This window comes from Neovison vison, chromosome 7 (assembly GCF_020171115.1).
Source record: "Neovison vison isolate M4711 chromosome 7, ASM_NN_V1, whole genome shotgun sequence".
NCBI lineage: Eukaryota > Metazoa > Chordata > Mammalia > Carnivora > Mustelidae > Neogale > Neogale vison.
Window position 1 is genome coordinate 11,294,855 of NC_058097.1, and position 24,692 is coordinate 11,319,546.

The window sequence follows — 24,692 nt, forward strand, 5'->3', positions numbered from 1 at the left end:
TCCTCTCGGAAGAGGCGGAGCTTCCGGCCGTGACCTGGAAATTACCGAGCGACTCTCGTCCCTTTTAGGTCCGGCCGCGGGAAAGATGGCTGCGGTGCAAGGGGTTGAGGTGAAAGTGGAGGGCGGCGAGCCAAAACTGAGCAAGAAGTAAGTGTCGCCGCGAGTTATTAGGGTCTTTACGGCATGACAGTCCGGGCTAGAAAGCGCCTCGAGGCTCCGGCCGAGGCGGCTGTGCCTGGGGCCTTCCTGCCGGTTCTCGTGGGTACAGCCACGCCGGGTTGTAGCCGCTACCCCCGAAACTACATCCCCCAGGTTGCCCCGGGGCCGGGCTCTGCTGGAGCCCTGGGGTCGTATTTCTGGAGTTAGGAGAAATGAGATTGGACTAGGTAAAAGCGAAACTTACCCCTTCCTTGCCCTCCCTCTGAAAAAATGCGTTCTTTCCTTATTGAGCCACGCCTCGCTACCCTTCGGAGAAATGCTAAATACCCGAGCTTTTCGAAAAGACCTTCCAGTTTTCCTTGGCCTCACTCTGGTTATTCTGAATATTATGTATTAAATGGATCCTTTTTAAAACTGTTGTGCACCTATCTGTGTGGGTTATTTAAAGGATCTGTGAGTATTGAGTGAATGACCGAAGTCTAGCAGTAGGGTCTGATTTAACCGTCGCACTAAGGCTGCACTTCGGAGCACTGCTGGATAGATCTTGGTTAACCACCCTAAATCCTTGGAGTGTGACGATAAATATAAATGTATCAAGATTAGCCTTCCGTTAACTGGCTGTGTCCTGTATTTCTGGGTATATATAATATATTCCCTCTCAACTAGGGTTCTTCAGCTGAAGCACAGAACACAGGCAGTGATTTGTTTTTTTAGTACTCTCAAGGATGGTTCATAACTAGTACCATTGCAGAGGCATAGGAGAGCAGTTAATTCATTAAAAATAATGGCTGCCTTGGTCCATTAGTGCTCAGTTCTTTAGCTGAACCCTGATGGAATAGACAACTAGTAAAAATTGATTTTCCTCTATGTCTCTGGATTTATGCATCAAATGTTCTAGAAAATGAGAAAGGAAACATCTGAATTGATGGTTTGATAGCATCCAATATGTTGTCCTTCTGAGAGCATCTGATGTTTGGAACCTGGTCTTGGACTTACGCCTTTGGGAAAGTTGCTTGGACTTTGATCTGTTACATCGGTATATTTGAGCATTGAGCAACTCCGAGGTTAGGGGCACCATCCTCCTATATAATGGAAAGTTCGAGTGTAACGTTTGACTCCCCCAAAACTGAATAACCGATGTTGACTGGAAGTTTATCAATAATATAAACAGCTGATTAACATGTGTTTTGTATGTTAAATATGTGCCGTACTTTTACAATAAAGCAACAGAAAAAAAGTTTTTAAGAAAATCATGAGAGAAAATGCATTTACAGTGCTATACTTTATTTATCCCCACAAAAATCTGCATATAAATGGGCCCTGCACAGTCAAAACCCAGGTCGCTTAAAGATCAACTGTAATTGAATTTAAGGGTTGTAAATCATAAATGCCTCCTAAACAGGTGCAGTTTTGAAATAAAACTGAGTGCAGTTTTGAAATAAATTGAGGAACTTGGCTAATTCCTTTTACTCACTCCCTAGATTAATTACAGCTACCATTTTTAAAAGCAGGTTCTGTGTGTCAAACACTATGCTAGAACTATAAACTTTCTAATCTCAAGAATAACCTTACAGGGAAAGTATTAATGTCCATTTTTCAAATTAATAAAACGAGGCTCTGAGTGACTAAATACATTTCTGAAGTGTGCATCCCTATAGTGTGGTCTTGTCACCGACTCGGACTCTGGAGCAGAGATCTAAAACCAAGTCCAGAACTCCACAGCCCATGCCCTTTTCGCTGCCTGCACCTTACCTCCTCACGTTGTCTTAAAAAAATCTGCTGTTGATGTATATTCCTCTAGTTTCCAGGGGCTAAAATAATTTTTTTAATGACTAACATTTCCTTCTGTATCTTAATTTTTCTTGGGACTTCCTTAGTCTGCATTTTTAGTGAGCACCGTGCTATGCCAGTTACCTTCTCCAAGTTTAAAAACAGATGGGCTGCCTGCCAGGTGATTGATTCCTAAATGAAAGGTCAGATTAATGTAGTCCAGGGCACTTCCTGAAATTCTCCTTTCCTCCTTGTTCCTAGAGTTCAAACAAGTCTTATCTTTGACTCAGGTACTTTGACATGGCTTACTTCTAGCCTCACTTAGAGTTTGCAGTTGACAGTGACATTTCATATGCTTCCCATTGCCATCTTCGTGGCCACATATTTAATCTCCAAGGGAGAAGCCACATGTCGGGGGCTTCAGAGACGCTGCTTCTGGTCCTGTCTTCCTATTTTCTAGATTGTTGTGATCATCTCTACCTATAAAGTGTTGAGTGCCTTGTTCTTGCATTTTGACCCAGGTGTGCACCTTATTACCATAGCAAGAACAGACCGTTGTCAGAGGTGCAGCACAGTGAGTGTTACAGGGTTGTTGTCAGTTAAGAGGGTCTTCAGTGAAACACTAAAAGGTTGTGCAACCTCCCCTTGCCCCCTCCCCGTAACAGTAGGAGTGCTGGTTGGGTGTATTTCTACTGTTTTGTCCCATCTGACACCACATCTCTGTTTCCTGTTAGGTGGTGGTAATCATTAGTTCCGGGGTGCTCTGCCATGTTGACGCAAGCTGCTGTAAGGCTTGTTAGGGGGTCCCTGCGCCAAACCTCCTGGGCACGGTGGGGGCAGAGGGAGCTGCGACTGTATCAACTTGCTCCTTTCACAGCGCTTCACAAGGACAAGCCACTTTCTGATAAAAGAAGGTTGGTGCCCTTATCTTTGTTGTTGCTCTGGGAGCAGAAATCCTTCCCTTACTTAGGTCCTTATCTGTTAAGCCTCTGCTTAAGTCTTTGGACTTGTTGCTAAGGAAAGAGAGCTCCACTACCAAAACCGGTAGTTGTTTCTTATTTTCTCTTTTTAATAAATTCAGATCCTAGAGGTGACTTATGGACCTTATTCTAGAACAATGTTGAGAATAAATGTCATTTTTCCTTTCCTGTCTTTTTGACTTGGTTTGCTCCTGAGATTAATTTGGTTTCTAGTCTTTGTTCTATCTCTAGGACCTTTTTGGATTTTCCTTAGGATTAATTTGATTTAAAGAACAACATCTGGTTGAATGGAAAAGGTTTTTTTATGTTACTGCTAGGAAAAACCAAAAAGGCTCCAATGCCAACTGACTGAATTACAGCACAATAGGCCTAGCATACAGTTCTGCAATGATTGTCTTCACAGCTGTTACAGGATAGTTTACATCCAGAGACACCTACTTCGAGGCCCCTGGAGTCCATCTTCTTACTTAAAAATCATTATTTTACATCACCAGTTTATTTTTTTAACTGAGTTATTCTAAATTCATACTGAAAATTAAGAATGGCCCTCAAGGGGCGCCTGGGTGGCTCAGTGGGTAAAGCGGCTGCCTTCGGCTCAGGTCATGATCTCAGGGTCCTGGGATCGAGTCCCGCATCGGGCTCTCTGCTCGGCAGGGAGCCTGCTTCCTCCTCTCTCTCTCTGCCTTCCTCTCTGACTACTTGTAATCTCTCTCTGTCAAATAAATAATAAATAAAATCTTTAAAAAAAAAAAAAAGAATGGCCCTCAAGCCAGATAATATGCAAGCATGACTTGGTATCATTTGCCATGGTTCATTTATTATAGAATATTTGGTGAACATTGGTAGTTTGAATGATTGATCAATTCTCTTTGAAATCTGTTTGGTTTCTGGGTTCAGATAGCAAGATTTCAGATCAGAGTGTGGATGGTGAAGGGTTTGACTAAAATGTATCCATATCTAAGATTTCTGTCCTAGGCACAGAGAATGAAGGGTTTAAGATAGTGAAGGATAGCCAGGATGGCTCACATTTGCATGTTTACTAAATGCTAAGGGCAGGGTCATCTCAGTCCTCACAACGTTTGGGGAGGGGAGCGTCTTCTGTTATGTCCATTTTACATATGGGGGTCCTGTAATTCCTAGGCAGGTATGTCAGGATTTAGTCTCAGGCAGTCTGACTCCAAAGATGTTGTATGATGCCCTACTGGTTTATACACTGTCCTGCCAGTTTGTTGTCAAAGTCAAGCTCCAGCAGACAGACCAATACTGAGGGCCATTGTCAGTGCATTGACCAATGCTGAGGGAGAGATTGTCAGTGACGTGTCTCCTTGAACTCTGAAGAGCCACCTCTCCCCGACCCTGTCCTACCCCCAACTAACCCATTCCTTGGAGAGATGTAAAGAGGGGTGGCAGACAGAGCTGGAGATGTTGCCTGTTTCAGTTTTTCTTCGTCCTGGGGTATCTTGGCTTTAATTAGGATCTCACACTAGAAGGCAGAGGCTGAGAAAGACCTTTCCCATCTTTAGGCTAAACTTACTTTTCCTTTATCTTATTCACTTATATCGTTGACTAAGAGACTAGCAGGGGGGGTGTAGAACCGGGCAAGAGCATTTCCCCCCAGGGTGTTCATATTTTTGATAAGTGGTTATGGGGCAGAACATAGTAGAGGACTCTCAGGCAACTGTCACATTGAACATTTCCATCTTCCCGACAGTGAGCTAAAGAGACGCCTGAAAGCTGAGAAGAAAATCGCAGAGAAGGAGGCCAAGCAGAAGGAGCTCAGTGAAAAACAACTAAGCCAGGCCACCGCTGCTGCCACCAACCACACCGCTGACGATGGTGTGGGTGCTGAGGAGGAGACTCTGGACCCAAATGTGAGTCCCCTGGGCCACCACTCTGGCTGAGGTTGGGGAAGCTTCTGATGAGACTTAAGGCAAATTCCTTGGGACCAGTCACTAAGAAAATAAATAGGAACTGGAACAAGCAGTGAGCCTTGGGTCGCTGCAAGTGGGGTAGGGGGGTGGGCAGGGAGGTCTGTTACTCCATCTGATTAAAGGCAGAGGCCACGAGCATTTTCCTGATGAACTCTCACCGGGCATTTGGGAGGATTCAGGACTTTCAAGTGTCTGGCTAATCTCCCCTGAAACTAGCTGGGCCTTTGAGTACATCCAGAGAAGCCCTCTCCCTAAAGATTGGCTAGGGTTTACTTTGGACCATAGTCTGTAGGCCAGATCCACTTTTCCTTGTCTTTCCTCTCATTCCCGCTCCTTGGTTTTGAAGATAAAACGTGTTGGAGCCCATACCCACTCGTTGACGTTGGTCTAAGGTGCTTTCACATAATAGCAGAGTTGGTGGTTGCATCCAAAAAAGTGTGCTGGCCCCTGCCTTAGAATATTCCCTTTGTACATCCGCCAGGCCCCAAAGGCTGGTCTTGGGGAAAATCTGATATGTAGCCAGAGGTGGGAAAGTAGGAAAAAAGGTACATAACTCACCATGCAGATGTATCCACAAAAGTGCTAACCAAGGCCACTGGTACAAATTAAACTTATTTTAGGCAGAATTCCAATTTTTCTTTTCACTGAATCTTACGTTTTGGAGTTCTGGTCTTGATTTCCACCCGTGGATTTGGCCACCGTGCATAACTTAAGTGCAAATCTCAATCCATATCAAATCCTGGGATTTCAAAGATCTGGAGGTTTCAGGTTAGGAAACCTTAATGCATTGGAGCCACTCTGGGGCAGAATACAGTACTCTGCTTGATGGGCCACTGGTCTGACCAGGTTCAACTTTTCAGAGGCTTTTTTTTTCCCCCTCCAATAGCAATACTTCAAGATCCGCAGCCAAGCAGTCCAGCAGCTGAAGAGCAGTGGGGAAGACCCGTACCCACACAAGTTCCATGTTGACATCTCGCTCACTGATTTCATCCAAGAATACAGCCACCTGCAGCCTGGGGACCACCTAACTGACATCACCTTAAAGGTGGCAGGTACGAGGACTCCCTGGCAGTTTGCTGAGCTCCTACAGCACAGGCTTCTGCAGGAGCACAGAGGAAGGTCAGGGTTGGTCTTGCTTTCAAGTAGTCTGTGTCTGAGGCTACCACTTAACGAGGGACAGGGCTGCTCTCTTTCCATCACAGGAAGAAACAGAGCAGCCCTAAGACATGAGCGTATATTCCAGATGAGGTGATACAGCAGAGGAAGGTGCGTTCTCTGAGCAGAGCTCCTGACCTGATGCCGCTGCTGATTCACAGTGCTTCAGGAGGACTTCCTTCTTCTGGTGGGAGCTGTGGCCCCATGCTCCTAAAAATTCCCACCTGTGGCCTGAGGATGTTTTCTACTGAGACTGTATTTCTAGAACATGGTTATTTTGGAGTTCTAGTATCTTTTTTTTTTTTTTTTAAGATTTTATTCATTCATTTGACAGACAGAGATTACAAGTAGGCAGAGAGGCAATCAGAGAGAGGAGGAAGCAGGCTCCCTGCTGAGCAGAGCCCGACGTGGGGCTCGATCCCAGGACCCTGGGATCATGACCTGAGCTGAATGCAGAGGCTTTAACCCACTGAGCCACCCAGGCGCCCCCCCAGGTTTTTTTTTTAATTAAGGAAAAGATCCCATGCAAGATACTAGAACTCTCAGCAGGGAGCCTGCTTCCTCCTTTCTCTCTCTGCCTGCCTCTCTGCCTACTTATGATCTCTCTCTGTCAAATAAATAAATAAAATCTTTAAAAAAAAAAAAAAAAACCTGGGGCAACTGGCAAGCTCAGTCCATAGAGCAGGAGACTCTTGATCTGGGAGTCATGAGTTCAAGGCCCACCTTGGGCATAGAGGTTACTGTAAAAAAAGAGAATGTCTTTGGGGTGCCTGGGTGGCTCAGTTGGTTGAACATCTGACTCTTAGTTTTGGCTCAGGTCATGATCTCAAGGTCTTGGTATCAAGCCTCATGTCATGCTCTGCGTTCAGCACAGACGGAGTTGGCTGGAGAGTCTCCGCCTGCTGCTCCCTCTGCTTGTGCACACGCTCACACTCTCTCTAAAATAAAAAAATTTTTTCAAAAAAGTCTTATTTGACCCACTCCCCAAAAGTGAAACTATTAATAGTAGAAAATTTAGAACATTTAAAGCAGTAGGGAGAAAAGTTTAATTACCCATAATTTCAGCTACCCAAAGAAAACTTCTGCCAGTACCTAAATGCCCAAAGGTTCAAGCCTAGTACTTTTATTAAAACGTGTCATGATGTTAGTCATTCTGAGTCAGTATTCTCAGGCACACAGTGTACTCTTCAAATATGTATTTTCAAGTCTTTTAGGAAATTTTTCTTAAATAAAATTTTTTTTATGTTCTGTTTCTTACTTTGGTTTTCTTTTGGGACTCCTTATATCCGTATGTTGGATCTTCCCTTTTCAATATTTGTCACTTTTCAAGCCCTTTTTATCTTTTTCTTTATGCTTTGATATTTAAATTTTATTCTTCTTCCCCATCTGGTGTCTTTTAAAGCATTATTGTATTCACTCTTATTTTTCTCTAGTCGTCTTTTCTGAAATGACTTTATTTCTGATTTTTTCGTGTGTCACTTCATTTCTTAGTTTTTCTGTGACTCTAATTTGTGAAGCTTTTGGTTTCATGTCCCTTTGAAACTCACTGTGAAATAGAATTGTGCTTTTGTTTTTTGGGGTTTTTTTAAGATTTTTTAAAAATTATTTATTTATTTGACAGACAGATCACAAGCAGGCAGAGAGGCAGGCAGAGAGAGAGAGAGGAGGAAGCAGGCTCCTTCCTGAACAGAGAGCCCAACACAGGGCCTGATCCCAGGACTCTGGGATCATGACCCGAGCTAAAGGCAGAGGCTTTAACCCACTCAGCCACCCAGGCACCCCAGCATTGTTTTTTTCTGAGCATGTCTATCCCAAGTGCTTTTCTATTTAATAACTGATATTTTACCTCAGTGCTTACATCTTTTTCATTTTTATGTGAAATTATTTTCCTGAAATGTTAAAAGGGAATTTAGTTTAGACAGCTTTTCCAGCTTAGCTGAGCTCCCTCTTCCGTTGTTTTGTCCCGTGTTCAGAATTAAAGCAGCTTGCTTTCTGAGATTTCCAGGCTCTCTTCCCCTTCCTCACTTTTGTTGGATCTTCTCTTTCCTTTGTCTATGTGTTCCTGGTCTTTTTCAGTTTTGTGGGCCTTGCCCTAGAAGGGAGTCTGGCTGTTAAATTTAGTAGGTTCATGAGGCTACCCTGAAGGGCGTCAGCTCTTTTAGACTTTATGCAGCCCCAGCCCCCTATACTTACGCATGTGGCAGTGGACAAATCCCCTCCTGGGTTCAGCTGCCACATTTTCCAGTGACTGCCTATAGCTATTTTGGGAATTTCCAGTTCTCAGACCCATCAGACACTTTTCATTGCTCCCTACAACTTTTTCCTTAGGTTTCTTGGTGGTTTGTCCCATGGCTTGTATTTGGAGATTTCTGGGAATATCTTCCCACATAATTTTGTTATAAATTTTGTCCATAACTTTTTGGCCTTGCCTGTCTAGTAATGCATGCTTGGTTGCTTTCCTTCTTTCTTTTTTTAAGACTTTAATTTATTTATTTGACAGGGAGAGAGAGATCCCAAATAGGCATAGAAGCAGGGGTAGAGGTGGCGGGGGAAGCAGGCTCCCTGCTGAGCAGAGAGCCTAATGCCGGACTCAATCCCAGGACCCTGAGATCATGATCTGAGCGGAAGGCAGAGGCTTTACCCACTGAACCACCTAGGTGCCCCTGTGCTTTCTATTTTTATGTGAGGATTGAGATAGATGCAGACTATGCTGCCACTGACACAACCATGTTCCAGGAGTCCAGTAAACAGCTTTAAATTCTGATCTTCCTGCACATTTTTAACTGATTTAATGAGGATCATTGCCATGAAGAAAAAGACTGAGCTTAATTCTCAAGCTAAAATCAAACTGTTTTGGTCTATGGTCATAGGACATTCTACCCAGACATAAACAATGGCAGAGGGAACTTTTCTAGCATTGATACTACAAAATGGCTTCTGGTTTTATTGGTCAGTATTTTTGTTGTTCTTTTTCTAGGTAGGATACATGCCAAAAGAGCTTCTGGGGGAAAGCTCATCTTCTATGACCTTCGAGGAGAGGGGGTCAAGTTGCAAGTCATGGCCAATTCCAGGTATGTAGAAATACCCCATTACAGGCCTTTCTAGATGGCCCCAAAGCAACATGGTTGGAGACAAAGGCCCATGTGGTCTCCCTTTCCTGTTGGTATTTAAAGTTAAAAAAGCTTATGGTTGATTAAGGCTGAAAAAGAGAATAGAAAGGCCATCTGGTCACCTAGAGAATAATAGCTGCTCTCGGGTTGTGCAGCAGTTACAGGTAGCGGATCACACTCCAGCAGTTGACAGAAGAATCGGAGATTCTTCTCGGGTGCACACTAACTAGGCATCTGCGGTTTGGTGAGGATTCCAGAGGTCAGTTTGGAAAACTAAACTAGTGGGGAGTGAAGTTAGTTAAGCATCCAACTCTTCATTTCACCTCAGGTCATGGGATAGAGCCCCGAGGAAGGCTCTATGCACAGCACGAGTCTACGCAGAATTCCTTTATTCCTCTTCCCTTCCCCCCACTTGTGCTCTCTCTATAAAAAATAAATAAAATCTTTAAAAAAAAAAACTAAATTTGTGGTCAGGTTTAATTTGGCGTATTGTATACTGAAGTACGTTTTACTTTCAGAAATTACAAATCAGAAGAAGAATTTATTCACATCAATAACAAGCTGCGTCGGGGAGACATAATTGGAGTTCAGGGGAATCCTGGGAAAACCAAGAAGGGTGAGCTGAGCATCATACCCTATGAGATCACACTGCTGTCTCCTTGCTTGCATATGTTACCTCATCTCCACTTTGGCCTCAAAGACAAGGTAAGCTCTTATGGCCTCTTCACTGTGATTTATTGTGGCATTGAATCAGACCTAACAGTGATTTCTGTCTGTTGCTTTTGGTTTAGGAAACACGGTATCGCCAGAGATACTTGGACTTGATCCTGAATGACTTCGTGAGGCAGAAGTTTATCATCCGCTCTAAGATAATCACATATATAAGGAGTTTCTTGGATGAGTTGGGATTCCTAGAGGTGAGGGAGAACTTTCACCTGACACAATGAGCTAGCTGCCTTGTTATGCCTGCCTTTAATTATTCCTTCTCTTCCCGTCTCCATGTCCTATGTCCGTATTGTTCATGCTCAAGGAAAAGTCCCCTTTCTTTGTATTGTCTTCATTCCACCTTGTTTATTTCAGTGCCCTGATTAAGAAGGCAGGACCTGAATACTGAAATAATGGACAAAATATAGGGCCTTCCGCACACTAATGATGTCACGTTCAGTGTGAAATCGACTCATTTTGCTTTATTGTAGCATTAAAAAAAAAAAAGAAAAGGTTTTAATTGTGCAAGAAAAGTAAATTCATGTTATTGTAAAACAAATTCAAAGAAACAGGGATGTATGAAAAATATATGCTGCACATATATATGTACCTGAGCTTGCTGCAAATGAGGTTTGTGGTGAAATGTCTTAGAAGGGTTTTATTTTTTGCTTTAAACAGAAATGAAGTAACACTGTATGTATTCTGATGGACCTGGTTCCCCCTTCCCAATATATTCTGGAGCATTTTGCATGTCTGTAATAACTGAGTCCAAAGATAAAAGCATTTCAACTTAACAGTGTTTCTTAAAATTTTAATTTATGGGCACCTGGGTGGCTCAGTCAGTTAAGCATCTGCCTTTGGCTCAGGTCAGGACCCTGGGGTGCTGGGATCGAGTCCCCCATCAGGCTCCCTGCTCAGATTAATAAAATCTTTGAAAAAAATTTAATTTACAGTTTATGAAATTTTATGGTACCATATTAATGGTGTTTGGTGTTAAAAGAAATTGATGCTTCTAGAAAATCAAGTCATCTCTACTTTTTTATCAAGCACCACCTGCATATGACTATTAGACTTGACTTTTACTTGGGGGTATGACAGGGATAGAACATATCCATGCAAAACCTGAGTTAGCCCAAAGGCCTCTAGTTTGAGGACCTCTGTATGAAGACTAAATGTTTCTCCCGGTCGTTTAGATTGAGACTCCCATGATGAACGTCATCCCAGGAGGAGCTGTGGCCAAGCCTTTCATCACCTACCACAATGAGCTGGACATGAATTTATACATGAGAGTTGCTCCAGAGCTCTACCATAAGGTAAGCAGTAAGAGGATGCCTTGTTCCTTCAAGAAGCAGAAGGCTGGAAATCCACTGGCTGGGTAGGTGCAGTTAGAAATAAGAGGAACAGGGGCACCTGGGTGGCTCAGTGGGTTAGGCCGCTGCCTTCAGCTCAGGTCATGATCTCAGGGTCCTGGGATTGAGTCCCGCATCGGGCTCTCTGCTCAGCAGGGAGCCTGCTTCCCTTCCTCTCTCTCTCTGCCTGCCTCTCCGTCTACTTGTGATTTCTCTCTGTCAAATAAATAAATAAAATCTTTAAAAAAAAAAAAAAGAAAGAAAGAAAGAAGAGGAACAGCGAAGGTAGAACAGCCAGGAGAGTATTATAATCTGCCGGGCCTGTGAATGTTATACTTCCAGAAGTTCTCTACAAGATCAGTAAAGCATTGCAGGTCTGAGGGCAAAGGGATTTTCTTTCCCAGGTGTAGAGCTCCTCCTAACCTGCTTTGGTTCTCATATTTTAAGTTTATAGTCCTCCTTGGATTAAATCTGATTTTAGTCTTTTTTATAGAAAAGTTTGATCTGGGCACCTGGGTGGCTCAGTGGGTTAAAGCCTCTGCCTTCGGCTCAGGTCGTGATCTCAGGGTCCTGGGATCGAGCCCCCCATCAGGTTCTCTGCTCAGCAGGGAGCCTGCTTCTCTCTCTCTCTCTCTCTCTCTCTCTCTGCCTGCCTCCCTGACTACTTATGATCTCTGTTTGTCAAATAAATAAATAAAATCTTTTAAAAAAAAAAGAAAAGAAAAGTTTGATCTCTGCCTAGAAGTTGACAATAAATGTTATAAATGACCAGAGCAAATATAGAAGGCTGTCATTCGAAATTGTTGCAGACAACAAAAGTTGTTACAACTAGCTTAAACACAAGAAGAATGTATTCAAATATATAAGGAAGCTCACAGTTCCCAGGAGCCAGAGGGATCAGAGATTCAGGCTTGGAGACCACAGGGCTAGGAATGATTCTCAGGCCTATCTGGGCTGTTCCTATGGAGAAGCTAGATCTTTTCCACTGGGGACAACAAACACAGCTCGTGACCCTGGCTCTCGGCACAGGTTGTTGCCATTAGGACTTCTGTACTACTTACTTCTTTCATCAGTAGCTTTCAAAAGCTGTATTCTCATGCTGACTGATGGGGAGCTTAGGATGCCTGCATCATAACCCCAAGAGGCTCCTTTCTTGAGGCTCACACTCACAAGAGAAAGTCCTCTCCCAGAGGAAGAGTATTCAGAGGTCCTGAGCAACCAGAATGAATGATGACTGTCCACTACAGAGGTCTGAAGAGGGTAGGTTACTCAGCATTTGCGTAGAGACCTGAAAACAGGCCTGAGCTATGAAAACCAAATTAGCTTTTGTAGACAGACTTTCCAGAGTCATTAAAACCACATTAGCTTTTGTAGACAGACTTTCCAGAGTCATTAATATTAGCTGCCATGACCTTGGCCTTGTGTTATTAGATACTGGTGGTTGGTGGCATTGACCGGGTTTATGAAATTGGACGCCAGTTCCGGAATGAAGGAATTGATTTGACTCACAATCCTGAGTTCACCACCTGTGAGTTCTACATGGCCTATGCAGACTATCACGATCTCATGGAAATCACGGAAAAGATGGTATCAGGTGACCTGTCCCGTTTGCTTTGTCTTTTACACATGTCTGAAGGAGTGGGGTGCTGCTTTCGGGAGGACTTCCTGTGGGTCCTCTTTAAATGACAGATTTCTTTCCCAGGGATGGTGAAGCACATTACAGGCAGTTACAAGGTCACCTACCACCCAGATGGCCCAGAGGGCGAAGCCTGTGAGATTGACTTCACCCCGCCTTTCCGGAGAATCAGCATGGTAGAAGAGCTGGAGAAGGCCTTGGGGATGAAGCTGCCAGACACCAGGCTCTTTGAAACTGAAGGTAGGTGAAGTGATGCACGCCTCCACGGAACGGCTCCTTCCTGTTCAGCCCTGAATTAGATGAGGTCAGGGCAAGAATTTCCCACACCATTTTTTATATACTTTTTTACTGTGTAACGCCTTCTGTCCTGACTTGTACATTTGTATTACAGAAACTCGCAAAATTCTTGATGACATCTGCGTGGCAAGAGCTGTTGAATGCCCTCCACCTCGGACCACAGCCAGGCTCCTTGATAAGGTGACAGACTGTGCTCTGCCAGTACATTCCCTCATCCCGTGCTAACCAGCCCCCTGCTCCGTACGAAGGTGAATTCCACCGTGGAGCACCAGCTTCTCCAGCCTCTCAGGAAAGCCCTCACAGAGAGAAATAAGAGAATTCACAGGTTTTGATCTCCTGTTGTACTAAGCTCTGTGCCAAGAAGTTAGGTAATCTCAGTTAAACTGTACCAGCCAGGGAGAGACTTAGGATAAACCCCGGTAGCAGCAGGTAGTGGGTAGAGCGGAGTCCTCCTCCACCAGAACTGGGACAGTCAAAATGCCATTCAGAAAGGATCTCTAGCTCTGCTTTGCTTTTTCCTTAAGCTTGTCGGGGAGTTCCTGGAAACGACATGCATCAATCCTACATTCATCTGTGATCACCCGCAGATAATGAGCCCTTTGGCTAAATGGTAAGGTAAAACAAGGTATTTCAGTTAACTGTCACTGCCTAACAACTTCAGAATTTAGTGACACAAAGCAGCAGTTCTCAGGAGTTTGTGGGTTCATTGGGTACTCTTCTCTGTTGAGTGGTAGCGAGGGTAACTAAAGTGGCTGTAACTAGGAACTCAGGTGCCTCGTGTCCCCTCCACGTGGCTTCTCATCCTCCAGAACCTCTTCATGTAGCCTCTCTCTGGCAGCATAGCCTGGGCTCCCTTACATGGTAGCCGGGTTCCAGAACCAACCCCAAGGTGCAAACACATGTCAAGCCTCTGCTGATGTCCCAGTGGCCAAAGCAAGTCCTTTGGGCAGCTCGGGGTCAGCGTGACAGGGCACAGCAGGGCCTGAACACAGAAGGTATGGGCAGTGCACCCATCTCCCACACACGCATGTTGTGAAGATGATTAAAGCATCCACGTCTCTCACCCTCCTCACTGCCGTACCAAATGACTTGGTGCCAGAGTGCACACGGGCCTCAGGTCTCAGTTTGCAGCGCTGTGGAATCAACTGGAATTCAGGAACTCCTGTGATTGTAGCAGATGTTATTAGTGAACCTGTATATACAGTGAACCTGTATATTCAGCCTCCCCTTTGGTCTCTCACCCCAGGCACCGCTCTAAAGAGGGTCTGACTGAGCGCTTTGAGCTGTTTGTCATGAAGAAGGAAATCTGCAATGCCTACACTGAGCTCAACGACCCTGTGCGGCAGCGGCAGCTGTTTGAAGAACAGGCCAAGGTAAGGAAGGGGGTGGGGCAGAGGCAGCTGTTTCCTCCTGTGCCCACTCACTAGACAATGTCAGCCTAAACCCTGGTCTCTGTCATTGTCTGCATCTCTTGGTGGCTTCAGCAGAAACGAAGGGTAAAGCCACGGGCTTCACTGGAGGAAGTCCTATTTCAAGAAGGAGACTTGGCTGGTTTGGGTCCTAGAATTTCCACATAGAGGAGCTTAGGCATGATCATATCTGTGTGGGGAGTGTGATGCTTGCCTTGAAAATACATTTGCCTAACAAGAACATCATTTTTTCTTAAATGATACTTTTATTAAGGGGACTTTGGGGCAAGAGGCAGGTAGATTAATGAAGACAGAGCCCCCACCAGCTGCCTGCACCAGCACTGCCACGGATGGGTGGTTTCAGGAAACGAGGGAAAGACTCTTGGGAATCCTCAGTCTCCGAATATCAGTCTCACTGATATTCTGGGGCAGTGGAGGTGGTTTCATTTCACAGAGAAATTTTCATGGGTTCTGAAGTGGAACTCACCTGCCCCGACCCGGTCTTGGAAAGAAATGGCTCCATCCTGAAGTTACTGGGAAGCCAATTCCTGAGACATGCTGGGTGTCCAGATCATTCCTGGAATGGTCGTCCCTGGGAATGTGCTGATGCGCTCACTCAGACCCTGAGAGACCGTGCGGCCTGGAACACTGTCGCTCTTTGGTTCTCTTGCAGGCTAAGGCTGCTGGCGACGACGAAGCCATGTTCATAGATGAAAACTTCTGCACGGCCCTGGAATACGGGCTGCCCCCCACGGCTGGCTGGGGCATGGGCATCGACCGCGTCACCATGTTTCTCACAGACTCCAATAACATCAAGGTACGTGGCGGGCCTCCGGTGCGCACTGCCCCAAGGAGCTGCGCTCTCAGAGCCGGGTAATGCGGGCCTGGAGGAGAAAGGAGGGGTCTCTGGGCTGGAAGGAGGACAGTCAGGGCATCTGACCTCATAGGATTTGGGTTTTTTCCTACCTGAGGCAGAAAGCGTACTCGTCGTTTGCATTTCTTGAGGATCCCAGGAACACACTAAGTCCTCTCCGTGCATTATCTCATGTAATTTAAGTCGCCCTGTGAGAGAGGCACAGAAACTCTTACTCCCATTGTTACAGGGAAATCCTACTGTCAGAGAACCTCTGTGTTCACTCATTCTTTTCCATCCCCTGTATTTGAGAGGGACTAAGTTGAAGTAAAAGCCGAGATCTCTGGATTTGGGTAACCAGAAGCAAAAGGAATGAGTGGACAGCTGTGGAAAAGAGCATGCTTCTTCCTTCAGAATGCATTTTCTCTCCTGTAGGAAGTACTTCTCTTTCCTGCCATGAAACCCGAAGACAAGAAAGAGAGTGGGGCCACCACTGATACGTCAGAAAACACAACAGCTGGCACTTCTGTCTAGAAAACGACGGCAAGTCATACAACTCAGGCCTCTCTGCATTTCTGCATAAGGTCAAGGACTGCGGGGAAATTCTTGTGTGTTGCTCTCCATTTGACGATCACAGTTCGGTTCTGCCACCAAAAGAGAGAAGAGGAATTAAAAATTCCTTTTTACTTCTTGTTCCCAAATAAACCATTTGTCTCTACTCGTGTCTCATGACTATGTTTTCTGTAGAATGTCAACTTTTACTCAGACAGCTGGCCTAGTGGATGTTTAGGATCATACCACTTCATTCATTCAACAGTTTTGTATTCATGTCTGCTCTGTGTCAGGCATTATGCTGAGGGGTTGGGGACAGCAGTGAACAAAAGCCAACTTCCTACTTTTGTGGAACTTGAATTCATTTAGGGGTTGAGGGCAACTAGACAAGAAATAAGTAAATACACATTTCTGGTACATACTAAGGAAAAAAAAACAGGTCGGGATAGAGGTGCTATTCTAGAAGGAGGAGGCTCGGGACAGTGCTATTTTAAATACATAATCAGGGAAAACTTTTAGATGACTTTTTTTTTTTTTTTTTTAAGATTTTATTTATTCCTTTGACAGAGACACCGTGAGAGAGGGAACACCAGCAGGGGCAGTGGGAGAGAGAAACAGGCTCCCCACCAAGCAGGGAGCCTGATGCAGGGCTCAGTCCCAGGACCCCAGGACCATGACTCAAGCCAAAGGCAGAGGCTTTAACGACTGAGCCACCCAGGCGCCCCTAGGTAACATTTTTTTTTTTAAAGATTTTATTTGTTTATTTGACAGAGATCACAAGTAGGCAGAGAGGCAGGCAGAGAGAGGAGGAAGCAGGCTCCTGCTGAGCAGAGAGCCCGATACGGGGCTCCATCCCAGGACCCTGGGATCATGACCTGAGCTGAAGGCAGAGGCTTTAACCCACTGAGCCACCCAGGCGCCCCCTTAGGTAACATTTTTAAATAATCTGTACACGCAGCGTGGGGCTCAAACTCTACCTGAGAACAAGAGTTGTGTGCTCTACCAACTGAGCCAACCGGGCAACTGTTTTTGACGAACAGCAAAGCGTCTGGTGTGGCTGAAGAGTAACCAAAGGCCCTAAGGGGCCAGATCACACAGGCCACTGTAAGCCATGCTGAGGAGCCTGTGTTTTATTATGCATGACATGAGTAGCCCTTGGAGGGTTTCGGGCAGAGTGCTTTGAAAATACTGCTATAGTTAGCACTGGGAGGGCAAGAGTTAGAGGGAGACAGTGGCTGATGGTTTGAAGTAATGGAGTTGGTTACATGTCATTGGACTCCACCTGGTCCTGAGGTTCATAAAACTTGGTGAGGGGACTTGGGTTGTAAGAAAAAGAATTCAAAAATATGATTTTAGGGGAACCTGGGTGGCTCAGTGGGTTAAGCCTCTGTCTTTGGCTCGGGTCATGATCTCAGCGTCCTGGGATCGAGTCCCATGTCGGGCACTCTGCTCAGTGGGGAGCCTGCTTCCCCACCCCCCGCCTGCCTCTCTGCCTACTTGTGATCTCTTCCTCTCTGTGAAATAAATAAAATCTTTAAAAACAAAAAAACGATTTTACAGTTTGGGGCCTGAACAACTGAAGAGTTGGCATTTACTGAAATGGGACAAACAGGAAGTGCAATTTCAGAGGAAAGAATGAGCATTGGGTTTCAGGCCTCATTTAACGTCAGGGGAACAGTAAGTATGATGAATGTAAGTCTGGACTTTTCTCATTACCTTCGGCTCATTTCAGCTGGGCTAGGAATGAGACAAGGGTATGGCCAAGGGCCTTCTGTTAAAATGGAGCCCCCAGCCCCAACACGCGAGGCAGCGGGGGGAACTATAGGTGAGTCCTACCCTGAACAACTTGTCTTTCTCATAGCAAAACCCGCAAGCGTCCCAAGGAGTCTATTTTGACAGCAGGGTGTCACTTCTGTAGCTGGTACACTGATCTGAGCACCCAGAAGCCCCTTGCTGGGAATTAAGCTCAGTGTTGAGCACCTCCACCCCTCGCTGGCATTTAAACACAGGCTCTGGGAGCACTTGGCAGTGGTAGTGGATGACCAGGTGGCATTTCAGAAGAAACACTTCCAGACGGCACATCCTTCACAAGACAGTATTCAATTAAAATGAAAACCACCTTCCCAAAGGACACATCATAGGTTCAAGATATGTTACTAGACTGCAAGCCACACTACCACTGGAAAAGGCAACAAGGACCATCAAGGTCCCGAGTGACCTTAGAAGAGCTGTTTAGGGGCGCCTGGGTGGGGCAGTCGGTTGAGCATCCGACTCTTGGTGTCTGCTCAGGTCATGATCTCAGGATTGTGGGATCAAGCCCCACTTCAGGCTCACACTCAGCAGAGAGTCTGCTGGAGACTCTCTTTCCCTCTCCTTCTGCCCCTCCTACTTGTGCTTGCTTTCTCTCTCTCAAATAAATAAATCTTAAAAAAAAAAATAGAGCTGTTTAGTAGTAGGCTGGGCGCAGAAGCCAGCTGTCTGTCCTCAAGAAGGCTGGAGACAGATGAACTGAAGCAGTAGACAACATGTTTGTGGGGTGTGACGGAAAAATGACAAACAGGACGAAAGCCAGAAGGAACAGAAGGACTGCAATTATAAAGTCCTCATTACCTCCTTCAACAGTTGAAGCTCACAATTTGCTAACTGTTGTACTGGAGCGAAAACAAAGGCATGGTCTCCAGTTTCATCAAGCTCCTAGAATTGTACAGAAAACAGACATTTATTAAATCATTTTTCAACTGTGTAGAATGGAAGTTCTAATAAATGCTTTGAAGGAGAGATCCATGCGGTATTGAGAAACCCTAACAGACTCAGTTAAGGAAGGTTTCCCCAAGGATATCAGAATCTGAGATCTGAAAGAAAATGGAGCATTAACTAGTCAAAGAAGAGGGTTTTCCATGATGTAGCAACAAGCATAAAGGCCCTGAGGTAGGAACGAGCATAGAAAAGGCCAATGACACTAGAGAGAGCCCATAAGACATGCCACCAGATGAGGCAGGAAGAAGCGTCATACAGGGGTAAGAGCCCTACTATGGGATTTTGAGTAATCTCTGAGCCTTTAGGATTTTGTAATTTGAGAGTCCTGGAAAGCCACTAAAGTATTTAAGCAGTAACATCACATTTGTGTTTTAAAAACAGCAGTCTGGCTGCTCTGTGAAAAAGAACTGGAGTTGGGCAAAGAAAGGTCTAAGTCTAGAGGTTAGTACAGCAATCCAAGGGGAAGACAGACTGAGCTATTGCCATGGAAATGGACAGAAATGGATATATTCAAAAGACAAGAAGTTACGAACAGGACTTGGCAGTGGATTATATTGTGGGGGTTACGGGAAGGAAAATGACAAGGAGAGTGACTCACATTACATTGTATTTGACTACACTGGTGATGATACCCATCCCTGAGACTGATGACTTCCCACCCCACCCGCCGCCAGGATCAGTGCCTCTTTAAAGGCAGAAGAGGGAGACAGTTGAAGGTTAAAGTTATTAGAGAGAAAGGATCAGGGTCCTTAGCCTTGGAGGAGGTCTGTGGCCCTTTTCCCCTGAACTGGAGAGAAGACTGGGGTCAAGCAAGTTGCACTCCTGTCTCCTCTAACTTTTGAAGTTTACCGAGGAGAAAAGTGACTTCTCTCACCTTTAGGAACTGAGGTATACAATTGCTGGGTGTCACGGGCTCCTGAATCATCCAGACAAGGTATGCTACTATTCCTGGCAACCTGACGGTTTTAGACCCAGGCTATCCATTAGAGCAGTCACTAGCCACATGTGGCTGTTGAGGATCTGAAATGTGGCCAGTCCCCATGAGAGGCATTTTTTAAATTAAATTTATTTATTTTCAGCATAACAGTATTCATTATTTTTTCAGCACACCCAGTGCTCCATGCAATCCGTGCCCTCTATAATACCCACCACCTGGTACCCCAACCTCCCACCCCCTGCCACTTCAAACCCCTCAGATTGTTTTTCAGAGTCCATAGTCTCTCATGATTCACTTCCCCTTCCAATTTCCCCCAACTCCCTTCTCCTCTCTAACTCCCCATGTCCTCCATGCTATTTGTTATGCTCCACAAATAAGTGAAACCATATGATAATTGACTCTCTCTGCTTGACTTATTTCACTCAGCATAATCTCTTCCAGTCCCATCCATGTTGCTACAAAAGTTGGGTATCCGTCCTTTCTGATGGAGGCATAATACTCCATAGTGTATATGGACCACATTTTCCTTATCCATTCGTCCGTTGAAGGGCATCTTGGTTCTTTCCATAGTTTGGCAACCGTGGCCATTGCTGCTATAAACATTGGGGTACAGATGGCCCTTCTTTTCACTACATCTGTATTTTTGGGGTAAATACCCAGGAGTGCAATTGCAGGGTCATAGGGAAGTTGAGAGGCATTTTAAGTGTAAAACACATACCAGATTTCTAAAGTATGAAAAAAAAAAAAGTAAAATATCTCAGTTGTTTTTTTTTTTTTTTAAATACTGGTTACACGCTGAAATGACAAGACTTTGGACACACTGGGCTAAATAAAATATATGATTACAATTAATTTCACCTGTTTCTTTTGACTTTTTTAAATGTAGCTATAGAAAATTTTAAATTGCATTATGTGGCTCATCGTATATTTCTGCAGGACCTTACTGATTTAGACAGAAATTCAGACTAGTGTTTCAAGATACGACATCATTCTACTATTTGAACCATCTTACCAGCTTCCGTTGGGCCACGGAACTCTTGTTCTCCAACACGCGGGACTCCAACCGAGAAGGACTACAAGGGCCAGAATGCACAGCGCGCCTTTGGGGGCGGGGCCTGAAAGAGCGGCCTCCTTAGGACGTTACTTCCGCTACGTCCCGCGATTCTCTTCGCTGCCCCTCAGGGCGCGTACCTTGGAGGTTCGAGGGGGGCGTCCGGCAGGTGGCGGGGTGGCGGGGCCGAGGGCGCGCAAGTGTGGGGGACCCCCTCCACCACGGCTGCTGGGAGAGCTGCCCTCGGTCTGCCTTCCCGAGCCGGTTTTGTGTGTGAAGTGGTGGTATGGACCGTGCCTCCCCGGGCGCGCGTCCCGTTTCCCGGAAGCGCCGGTGTCGGCGGCAGGCGGGCGTGGTGCGGGTGGCCTCGCAGCGGCGTGCGCGCGTCCCGAGGAGGTGGGCGCGCAGGTTGTCGCCTTTTCACGGGCCCAGAGCCGAATGGGCCCCACTCCGGCTCTAGAGCCTGCCGAGGAGCGGCTGCGGTCGGGGTTATTGAGGAGAAGGGACTACAGCCAAAGCCTTTTCTCCCGTGGTAGCTTGAGCTGCCTTCACCTTACTTTGAAAAGGGAGTGGGTTCTTGGGCTTTTTGTGCGTGTTGCCACATACGATCTTGTGGGCCAAGACCTGCCTATTTAACTGAGCTGTTGTTTCATAGGACGTTACTCCAGACCTAAGAGAGAGTGGATTTGGAGTTTGGGTTTTAGTGGACCTAGTTCCGCAAAACATGGATTCATGTCGGCTACCGTGCACGCTCACCCAGACAATTACGTGAATGAGAGGATGGAATAGTTCCGGGCTGCATCATCTTAGGGAGTCAGTGGTACTTCTGGCAAGTTCTGTCTTCCCTGGCTACTATGGTTCGTGGTATGTGCCTCTGGTTTAATTTCACGTTGATGCCTTGTGATGCCCGCTCTCCCCCGCCCAATCCCAAAATGAGGGGGGAAAATCCCTTCCAAATAGAGGATTCTAGGATCTCCCATGCTTTTCTTTTTTTTTTTCTTCCCTCCCCCACCCCCATACTTTTCTTTTGCCTGGAGAGATACATGGCCTGCTGGTTCTCTGACTTTATTTTATTTTTTGACAGAGAGAGAGAGAGATCACAAGTAGGCAGAGAGGCAGGCAAAGAGAGAGGAGGAAGCAGGCTCCCTGCTGAGCAAAGAGCCTGATGTGGAGCTTGATCCCAGGACCCTGGGACCATGACCTGAGCGGAAAGCAGAGGCTTTAACCCACTGAGCCACTCAGGCACCCCTGGTTTTCTGACTTTCAAGTCACAATTTATGTCAGTTCCTGGCAGATTCTGGTTTTCAATCACTGTGGTCTGATTTACCATGACCATTTATTGCAGCAGCAGGCTCCACATTAGAACTCTTAAAAGATAAATGGAAGCATATTAAAAATTTTAAGAGCCTTTTTTGGGGCAAAAATCAATTCCAGTTAGGCAGCACCAAACCGAAAGTGGTTAGGAACATTGCAGATCAGAGCTAGGGGAGAGACTTTCAAAGAGTACAGCAAGAAGGGAAATTAGGTGGTTGGCAAAAGTTTAAGCCTGGGTCTGGCTGTTTGTGACTGGTTATCCATACCGTTTTGCTATTGTAACCTACAGGCATGTACAGACTTAGATCATGGTTTCCTTTATAAGCCACCGTAGCACATCATTAATGGCGTTCTTGTTTAATTAATTTAACTCCGTGCTGGGAGCTCATTGTAAAAATAGCAGTTTTCAGAAGCTGCATGCAGTAGGACTCAGTAATGTCTTTTTTTTTTTTTTTTAAGATTTTATTCATCCATTTGACACAGAGAGAGATCACAGGTAGGCAGAGAGGCAGGCAGAGAGAGGGGGGGAAGCAGGCTCCCTGCTGAGAAGAGAGCCCCATGTGGGGCTCCATCCCAGGACCCTGAAATCATGACGCGAGCCGACGGCAGAGGTTTAACCCTCTAAGCCACCCAGGTGCCCCAATGCCTTTTTTTTTTTTTTAATGCTGAGCTGTATCCATCACCATATGATCTCATTTTCTGTTAAGAAGCTTTTCATGCATTTGAGTCCAAATGAAATTATTGAGTGAGCACAGAGTCAGGAGTAGACAGGTTTCTAGCAAAGTAGCCTCTCTGCTCTGATATGCTTAATGGTTTTTTATTCATGGCTTTACATTGCCTTTGCAGCCCCCTGCTCCCAAGGGGGCTCAAGACAATCAGGAACATGAAATGTTCCTTTTTGGAACATTAATCACAGTTGACATTAATTAGGCTTAACATTGTAGCAGTAGCTTTTTATAAATATTACTTAATCCTCACAATAACCCTGTGATCCCTGTTTTAGCAGATAAAGACACAGAAACAGAGAGGTTAGGTAATCTACTCAGTATCACCCAGTTGGTAGCAAAGTCAGGATTAGAATACAGAAAGGGTATCTCCAAAGCCCACACTCCAGCACAGACTGGTTGACTGGTGAGAAAGCTCTAGGCTTTGTCACTTCTCCCACCTGCCTCATAAAACATTATGGGAGAAATTCAAGTGTTTTCTTGATGGGGTCATCGGAGATTTATAGAGGGAGATCAAGAGTCAATCTGCTGGGAGGAAGTCGGAGAAGAGAAAAAGTCGGAAAAAGAGGATGTAAAAAAAGAACATCTGCCTAGAAAGATAAACCTTGTATGGTTAGAGTCTGCCCAAATCCAGCTAAGGTGTGCAGTACCTGACGTGCTACTTCCAAATGAAAATTGGAGTAGCAAGGATACTTCCCTCTCATGCACTTTTATTTTTGAGTAGTAGGTTCAGAATCATTAGATACATGTCAGATGTCCAACATGTAAAAAAAAAAAAACATCTTTAAGAAACTGGGACTTCTTTGATCTTTCCTTAAAATGAAAAGGGGAGGGGTGCCTGGGTGGCTTAGTGGATTAAGCCTCCAACTCTTGATCTCAGCTCAGGTCTTGACCTCAGGATTGTGAGTTCAGACTGTGCATGGGGCTCCATGCTGGGTATGAGCCTGCGTGGCTCAGTGGGTTAAGCCTCTGCCTTCAGCTCAGGTCATGATCTTGGGGTCCTGGGATCGAGCCCCACTTGGGGCTCTCTGCTCAGCAGGGAGCCTGCTTTGCCCCCTCTCTCTGCCTGCCTCTCTACCTATCTGTGATCTCTCTGTCGTCAAGTAAATAAATAAAATCTAAAAAAAGGGGGGGGGTTTGGTGTGTGAAGAGGGGACAGGGAAGTAGTAGAAGAAAGTGACCCATTAGAGTTCCAGATAGAGAAACCTCGGTATGAACGCTGTCAGGCTACCCTGAAAGCCCACTGAAGCGCCTGGGCAAGTTGTAGCATCTTGCGTTGCTTCTCTTTTCTGTTCTTCTGATGGTTGTGGTTTTTGATCTGGCTCAGCACTAACGCGGACCATGTGGACTGCAGATGAGATTGCCCAGCTGTGTTATGAGCACTATAGGACCAGACTGCCCAAGCAGGGGAAACCTGACCCCAACCGTGAGTGGACGTTACTAGCAGCCGTGGTGAAGATACAGCCTGCAGCTAACCAGGCCCATGGCATCACTAATAAACCGGCACAAGGTGAGGCCTTTTCACCTTCCAGCGCTCCCTCTCCCTGTCAGAGATGGTAGGAGAATTGTTCATGGCTGTGCAGGGACAGTCCTGGCTGGCGACCGCCGCAGCAATGGGCATGTTCCCCTTGCTCTCCACCAGGGGGCGCAGTACTTGTGGTTGGAGCCTGCCGTGCTGCAACCACAGCCCTGGGTTGGGTCCCCTCTAGAAATGCCCTGGAGGAGTGTGCATGCGTGAAACCTGAGGGCTGGGGACCATTCACAGTGTGGGAGCACACCTAATGATTTGTTCTTTCCCTCTCAGTGATGAAGGAAGTTGTCTCAATGGGAACAGGAACGAAATGTATAGGCCAGTCCAAAATGAGGAAGAGCGGTAAGCCCGGGTGGGGTCTGAACAGCATTCGTCCAGGGCGCGTTGGAAAGCCCTTTGCATTTTGTCCTTTCCTCTCCTCATCCTGTTAAAAGGGGCCACATCACTGAGGTGGCTGACCTTTCCTTTCCC

The 24,692-nt window shown here is 45.7% G+C and overlaps 2 protein-coding genes across 5 annotated transcripts in view; both read left to right on the plus strand.

The window, feature by feature from the left end:
• Positions 1 to 37: 37 nt before the first annotated feature.
• KARS1 (lysyl-tRNA synthetase 1) lies at positions 38 to 16,072 on the plus strand. 2 transcript variants are annotated; one of them, XM_044255695.1, is made up of 15 exons: positions 64 to 147; positions 2,664 to 2,843; positions 4,621 to 4,780; positions 5,727 to 5,892; positions 8,973 to 9,066; positions 9,624 to 9,810; positions 9,897 to 10,022; positions 11,004 to 11,123; positions 12,591 to 12,753; positions 12,862 to 13,035; positions 13,187 to 13,272; positions 13,617 to 13,702; positions 14,339 to 14,465; positions 15,175 to 15,318; positions 15,790 to 16,072. In XM_044255695.1, the coding sequence occupies exons 2-15, from the start codon at positions 2,698 to 2,700 to the stop codon at positions 15,886 to 15,888; spliced, it is 1,878 nt and encodes a 625-aa protein (XP_044111630.1). In that variant the 5' UTR covers positions 64 to 147; positions 2,664 to 2,697; the 3' UTR covers positions 15,889 to 16,072. The 2 variants fall into 2 exon arrangements, with proteins under 2 accessions (XP_044111631.1, XP_044111630.1); XM_044255696.1 differs by lacking the exon at positions 2,664 to 2,843 and having other exon boundaries at positions 38 to 147.
• A 4,559-nt stretch (positions 16,073 to 20,631) lies between these two features.
• Positions 20,632 to 24,692, plus strand: part of ADAT1 (adenosine deaminase tRNA specific 1) — a 43,204-nt gene continuing 39,143 nt past the window's right edge. For 2 of the 3 annotated variants that reach the window (XM_044255699.1, XM_044255697.1), the window contains exons 1-4: positions 20,632 to 20,798; positions 21,307 to 21,515; positions 24,018 to 24,200; positions 24,495 to 24,563. In XM_044255699.1, coding sequence (XP_044111634.1) covers positions 21,506 to 21,515; positions 24,018 to 24,200; positions 24,495 to 24,563 — 262 coding nt within the window. In that variant the 5' untranslated portion in view covers positions 20,632 to 20,798; positions 21,307 to 21,505. Of the gene's footprint in view, positions 20,799 to 21,306; positions 21,516 to 24,017; positions 24,201 to 24,494; positions 24,564 to 24,692 lie in introns of those variants that run through there. The other variant, XM_044255700.1, reaches the window with a different exon arrangement.

Bases quoted from the DNA above. Each gene is read 5' to 3' on its own strand.
- KARS1 (XM_044255695.1), top strand. From the start codon at position 2,698: ATGTTGACGCAAGCTGCTGTAAGGCTTGTTAGGGGGTCCCTGCGCCAA. The intron at 4,781-5,726 runs GTGAGTCCCCTG...CCCCTCCAATAG, and splicing joins AGGAGACTCTGGACCCAAAT to CAATACTTCAAGATCCGCAG. The intron at 9,067-9,623 runs GTATGTAGAAAT...TTTTACTTTCAG, and splicing joins CAAGTCATGGCCAATTCCAG to AAATTACAAATCAGAAGAAG.